The sequence below is a fragment of the Ruditapes philippinarum genome, unplaced genomic scaffold (genome assembly GCF_026571515.1).
Source record: "Ruditapes philippinarum isolate M1 unplaced genomic scaffold, ASM2657151v2 ctg2116_1_1_1_1, whole genome shotgun sequence".
In the NCBI taxonomy this organism is placed as follows: domain Eukaryota; kingdom Metazoa; phylum Mollusca; class Bivalvia; order Venerida; family Veneridae; genus Ruditapes; species Ruditapes philippinarum.
Genome location: NW_026864579.1, coordinates 246,072 through 253,068, shown reverse-complemented (window position 1 = coordinate 253,068; position 6,997 = coordinate 246,072). Strand labels below are relative to the sequence as shown.

The window sequence follows — 6,997 nt, the reverse complement described above, 5'->3', positions numbered from 1 at the left end:
GCGCTGTTTAGTTTATATGTGCTGTTTAGTTTATATGTGCTGTTCCGTTTATGTGTGCTGTTCCATTTTTGTGTGCTGATCCATTTATGTCTGATTTTTCGTTTTTGTCTGACATTCCTTTGAATAGATATTGCATCATTCTTTACAAACATATAGGTTTAACTTTATGGAATAAGTACCACGCTTGTTGAGATATATAACTTTTTGTTATATATGTTTTGTCTGTGATATTTCATAAATATTGTTGTGTTTTATATGCAATGTTTTGTTTTACAGGCATTTTCTTTTAATTTTTATGGGCCTTTTCTTTTCATTTTATCACGTTAGACGTGATTAAAGGTACTTACCATTACTTCTTATCATGGGTTGCACAAATCACCGCTAAATTACATGAAAATTGCAGAGTAGCTTTGATTGAGTCTGTACGTGAGTGATAATGAATAAGTGCAACATCGGCTTGAGCGGTACTCAATTCTTTAACGTACTAAAGCTATTTTAGTGTTAGATATCTATAGTGGCATACTTCTACCACGACATAACAAATAATAAGGGAAACTACCACCAGGCGGTAAGAAAAAATGTTTCCTTACTTACTTCCCTTTAAATTCTTTCAACAACGTATATACACCGGTACAAAATGTCGAAACTACTCTCAACAAGCGTGGTACTTATTCCATTAGTATGTGGATATGATATTTTAATTTCGAACTTATATACATGTACAAAGTAAAATTAAAAATGTGTGTATGTATTCGTATATAATAAACATAATTAAAACGTTTTTTTTTTTCTCTAAAAATCCTTTCTTCATATCATTTTTTTCCTAATTGACGTATTGTAAAAAATTATATATTTATAACTGATGTGTAATTTTAACGTTTGTGAAGATTTCGATAATATTTTAGGACCCCGCAGTACAATCACGCAAGAACGTGCACACACGCATATTAAAGAGATACACAGGCAAAATTTTCATTTCTTCGTTTTGAATTTTTCATTAATTTATCTGTAAATGACCTCAAAATGAATACCCTAGGCAGTCACAGGAACAAAACTTTTCTTCTTATAAAGAATAAAATGGTGGTTTCCTAACCTGACCCACGTGTCACAGTGATTTCTGTAAACATTAAAGAAAATGTCGAATTAATAATTTAGGTTTGTTACAGTCAAACTTTATCCATAATATCTGTTATTGTAACTTCAAGGGTTTGTTCAAGTCACATTACTAGTTTTAAAACTACTCGGTGATTCTGTCGGCGTCTAAATTTTTTTAACATAGTTAGATATATTTACGCTTCAAACCCAAAATGTATAGCATTTATACAGAAATTCATGCTAGGACATTTACAAATGGCATTAATATACTGCTAAAAGCTCGTTGCATAAGCATGCATTCCGTACTTATTAAAATTTTCCATTACGTCATTAAATATAAAAAAACCCATTGCCAGCTATAAACTAAGTGTGTACAACTTTTCAAGGTTAAAATGATACTAAATTTGTAACAGATGTTTCAATGTCATGCGTTGACTAACTTTTTTATAATAATTCATCACAAAACCTCTAGGTTCTCACCGCTGTTGGTTCAAGTCCCGCCAGAGACTTGGATTCTATGATTTTTTCATTGAAGCAAGCTATCTCCAGAAAGTGGTTATACTCGTTAGCCCTGGAATCATGGATCTTCTATCACCAGTAAAGCTGAAAGAAAGTCGGAGTATTACATTTACTGTGTTATTGCGACGTAAAACCCGACCAAAAGTATCGTAAAAAAAGTCATTTGATATGAAATCGTATTTGTGTCGTCTGACCGTAAAACTAAACCCATGGAAGTCGTGTCAGTTTATATTTATTTTAGTCAAATAAGCAGTTAGGCTTTTTAAACTCCTTCGTCTGGGTTTTACTTTTTTATTCAACAAAACAACTTGGCTCCAGGACGCTACCGTAACTAATAGAATTAATGTTAATTTTTTACCAAATTTGTGTTGTTTGGTCGTAAAACTAAACTTATTGTTATCTTTATATCCTAATCCATGTTTTGCATTACTGAGATCATTTCTACATTGAAGCCAAAGACATCATTTAAACAACCATCTGATAATAATAGTAAAACATCTTAAGTTGTCTAGGTTGTTTTCATCGGTGACTTTGCTTAATTTCATGCGAGCTTATATAATTATGTGATTTGTGTTTGAAATAATGCACGCACTGACGTACACCTTGCCCCCACCCCACATATCAGTATAACTGGAAAGTTTTAACGCCAAAGTTAAATCTTAAAACCCTACCAAATAAAACACTATGGGCCATGTTGACCTGGCCGGTGTGACCAGTACAGCTAGCATTACAAAGTTTGGTGTCACCCAACCAAAAAAGTGTGTCATTGTGTAATAATTTCTTCATTTCATAACGAACTGCAAGGTGAAGGATTCAGTAATAAAAAAAAGATTAAAAATTCCGCTATCTGTATGTCCCACAATTAAAGTACATTTGTATTATATAAATCATTGTATGGTTAACATAATTAGATGACTTGAAAACAGCAATTAGGAAATACATAAGGTAAGTAATTTCATATAGTTTTTATTTATTTTATTAATAAGAAATTCTTTCATGACAATCTTTACCTGACGTTTACAACTTAAATGACAATCAGGATAAAATGTGATCACCCCGAACCTAACTAAAAATTAGAATATTGCAGACCGGTTTTTTTGAGTCTTAATGAAGATATAATTAAAAACAAAATCCCCCACGCCCCCCCTTTTTAAATTGGAATACAACATTAATAAAAAAACACTATTTTATGGGGGCGTACGATCAGAAATATAAAAAAGAAAATTGAGAACAGTGTAGTAAATGTGTATTGCTTCTCACTGTCCAAACCCTTTTTTGAAGTCTACTGGGATATTGATTATAATTTTTATAATTGATGTTTGCTGCTGCTGTTGTTGTTGCTTATCATCATCTTCATCATCACTTTTATGGTTGTTGTTGTTCATCGTTAACATCATCATCATCATCATTATGCCATAAAATGAGTAATTAAAATATGAACTTGCATAATCTGTCGTCCGCTTTTTGTGGTTACTAATAACCAGTATTCAATGGGGGATATCAATCTGACTAAAGTTCAGATGTACTTATTTCTTTTATGACGTTCAGATTTCCCGTGAAAGCTATTTTAGCCATGCACTCGAACATATTAGAAGAAGTATCAAAATACTGTTACTCCTGAAAGTTCAACGAATTGATGATTTTTTTAGAAAAAAAATATTTGATGTATTTTTTTAACAAATCAACTTGAAATAATACAGTCAATTTTTGATCGGCAAGGTTGTTCTGCCAGTTTACCTGCTGGCTATATGGACAAGGCCTTGTTTGTTCTAAAATCGTGAAAATTACATACTCAGTATTTGTTTTCAAAGGGTTAAAATTAGATCAAAGCCGATGATTGACTGTTTGAAAGGCCACCGAGTATTTGGTCATGGTCAGATCCGAAAGCGGAGCGTTATTTAGAGATGATTTTAATCAGATTGTGGGGGGATATAAAATTCAACGACTGTACTTGTCTCACAACTCGATACCGATCATTTAAAAGTGCTTATTTTTGAAGGTCCGAAGAATAATGCGGATATCACCGTACACAATCATCTTGGCGGTTACGCTTACCTCGTGTATTGAGTTCACATCCGGGTCATGCAGTGAAGGTCAGTCATGCACGACGTCAGACGGGAACGCTGGTACGTGTTTGAGTGGACGCTGCCTGGTTATGTTAAATATTGACGTCAGGGACAATCTGACGTTTACAATCACAGTAAAGTATCCGGAAGCAAGTCTACAAGTATGTATTTTGAAAATACGTTCGCGCTTAGTATTTTCACTACACCAACGTTAGTATTTTATAGTTCAGGAACAATATACTAACGTTTTGAAATTTTAGTGGAAATGCATGCATGTTTACATAAGAAAGGTGAGGTGAGGTGCAGAAGGAACTTGATTATCTTTGTAAAAATAAATACCTTGCTTGTTTATTGTGTACCCATAGTCATGTGTGAAAACCCTGAATAATATGTACGTTTTATTTTGTCGTTTGCAGAAACCTGGCGACGGTAGTCTATTTATTAGAGGTAATGGCCTCGGTTTGAATTGGATTAAGGGGAAGCAACTACAGAAGACTTCGCAGGACACGTGGCAAATACAGATCGATTATCGTTCCTCTATAGACGGTTTTCAATGCATGGAATGCCAAGATAAGGCGTTCCTTGATAACGGAAAATTACAGTATCGTGTTCTAGTAGACGACTTTGATGACATGTTGGGGGCAAACTTTGCAGTATCTTTGCCATTGGCAAAATCATCCAGTTACTTTAATTCCAAACCGGAAATCGTTGTGTACCCTTGGTTCTATTCAACATCTAGTAGTTCTGACCATATTATTGTAGAATCACCGCAAATTGGCGGCAATAGAAGCGTTTCTATAATATTCCCGCCAAGTTTTAAGGAAAACACATACAAAACATATGCTGTATTGTTCGTACCTGACCTGATTTCCGGTTATTCCGAAATTAAACCCTATGTATTTGAAGGACTGATGCTTGAACACAGTGTCACTGAAGAATTTGTAGTAATTGGATTCTCAGATTACAACTCTCGCCGCACCACACTGCTTACAACTCCCGTTGGTTCGGAAATGTATTGTGCAAGTGGAACGTATTCTAATCGATGCAATAACTGTTATCCTAACACAACAATCGAGTACACCCCCGCCTGGTTCCAAGTCCTCAAAGATAAATGTGGGTACCGGTACTACACTGGCGGGAAATTAGACGACACGATAGATTTCCTGTTAGACACAGTGTATCCACGAGTGCAAAACTTGTCGATTAGTAGACTATCGACACAACGTGATAACATTGGGTTCATGGGATACTCTCACGGAGGTTTGGCTGCCTGTCACGCGGCATGGACGCGGCCTAAAAGGGTTGGCTTTGCGGCGTGTATGTCTTCTTCGTTCTGGTGGCCGTTTAACAATGTCACGTGGACAACATGCGATTTTAATTTCATTAATAGAACAGTAAAGGTAACGTAATGACGTCCTTGATCTTTTGATAAGACAGATATTTCAAAATTTATCAATTAAGATCACATTATCTTTAAGTTTAAGTCACGTTCTGAAAATAACCAAATTATGTAAAATGTAAAAACAAATGTACTTTATTTGGTGTTCGGTGATTTCCTAATGATTAAATATTAATATTATGAATTTAATAAATCGGTTACATTTGCGTTAACAGAACTGATTAGCAATTTAATTGTTTAATAATTCAAATTCGAAATGTTATAACAGTTTTAAAACGATTTGATTTTGCTGAAACAAGGGACGAGGTTTGGCAATTTTAATTATGAAAATAGCATACTAAAAGGTTTTCAATATCTAAGTATTATAAATATGAAATGATCTGGTATTTGATTTATATGGGCCATTTTTTATTTAGTCGAACTATGAAATCCAAAATAAGTGTTTTATAATGAAGATCATTATTATAATCTACTTTTTTCTGTGCAACACATACGCCAAGAGAAAACGTTTATTATAGTTAAACCTGTGCACAATGCACAAGTCTTAATATAAAAGATAAGAAATACAATATCTGATGTCAATGATTCAAGTGCATTTGTACTGAATTAACTTAAAAATAAATTGGTAAATTAGTGTAGATTTTTACATGCAATTTTATTTAAGAGTGTTTTGTTTACGTTTTTTTCAGACCCCACTATTTTAAAAAGTGACCCCCACAGAAATTTAACCGATGCCCGGGGGGAGAGGCGAAAAAGCCCTCATTGATAAAAGGTCGCCATAGAAACCGGAGTACCCTTTAACCCTGATTACTTCACCATGACAAAACCTCTGGGTGAAAAATTTCCCCGATGAAAAACCCCTAGTACTATTACGGTTCAAAAAAAGGGATGGAGGGCTTGTCTGTTCTACTTCCGGCCAGTTTCCCCGAAAACCACAGCCTTCCGGTTTGCCGTAGTTGGATGAAAAGATGATTTTAATTTTTTTTCTTAATAAAAAAAATTTTTCCATGGTATGGGTGTTATTTTTTGGGGCATGTTTAGGATTTTAGGATTTCGCCCGGTTTTACTATCCTTTTAAACCTGGTTTGGTTAGCAAAAGGCATGAGAATCCTGTAAGATAAAGTGAAGTGCAAAAGTTAAACACAAAACTCGTGGAGAATAGATGGGTTTTCATATTTTGCCCAGACACATTTGTTAGTTTCCCGCTAGGCAGTAACAGAAATGTTGCAATATTTATGTCACGGCGCTAAGCACGAACACATTAAATAATAATTCCGTTTCAAGTGAATTCCATTTCAATATATCGAATTACATTTTCAAACTGTAAATTGCATGATTGGATGCACATTTGTCTCATAAATTCATTATTCAGGTATGATATGCTATGCACATCACCAATAGTACGCAAACTTTACTTTAACTAATCATTTAAAAGTTAAGTGTGCATGTATATATGTGTACCCTATAAGCGTTATGAAAAATATTGAATAATGAATGGAACTGGTGTCAGTCAGTAATTTGATGTTTTGAGATATGCTTTTGTTGATATGTTATGTGATTTGTAAATCTTTGGGGAAAAACAGTTATGATTATTCAAGTGAATGACACTGTCCGTGAATTTTACGAATGACCTTCGTGTAGGCGTTTAATATAACGCCCAGAGAATAGTATAGCTTATACCAGGAACAACAATGCTGGCAACAGCGCTTCCAAGTGAAACATGCAACACAAAGTAGTTCTCAAAACAGCTTAACTAAAAACAGCTTAAAAGAAAATGATAACCATAATTTGACTTTTGCCATTCTTCGGGGATAAAAAGCTCAGATAGGGACTTTGGTATTTCTGGAATTATCTTACCACGTCGACTCTTTTGGCCAGTAAGCTCGAAATTCTGGTGGAAGATCAGATTAAAGTTCCT

At 34.3% G+C, this 6,997-nt stretch overlaps 1 protein-coding gene across 1 annotated transcript; it reads left to right on the top strand.

Moving 5' to 3' along the window:
• Positions 1-2,474: 2,474 nt before the first annotated feature.
• Positions 2,475-5,104, top strand: LOC132726154 (uncharacterized). Its single transcript, XM_060711423.1, has 3 exons — positions 2,475-2,559; positions 3,614-3,841; positions 4,097-5,104. The coding sequence occupies exons 2-3, from the start codon at positions 3,626-3,628 to the stop codon at positions 5,087-5,089; spliced, it is 1,209 nt and encodes a 402-aa protein (XP_060567406.1). The 5' UTR covers positions 2,475-2,559; positions 3,614-3,625; the 3' UTR covers positions 5,090-5,104.
• The last annotated feature ends 1,893 nt before the right edge of the window (positions 5,105-6,997 follow it).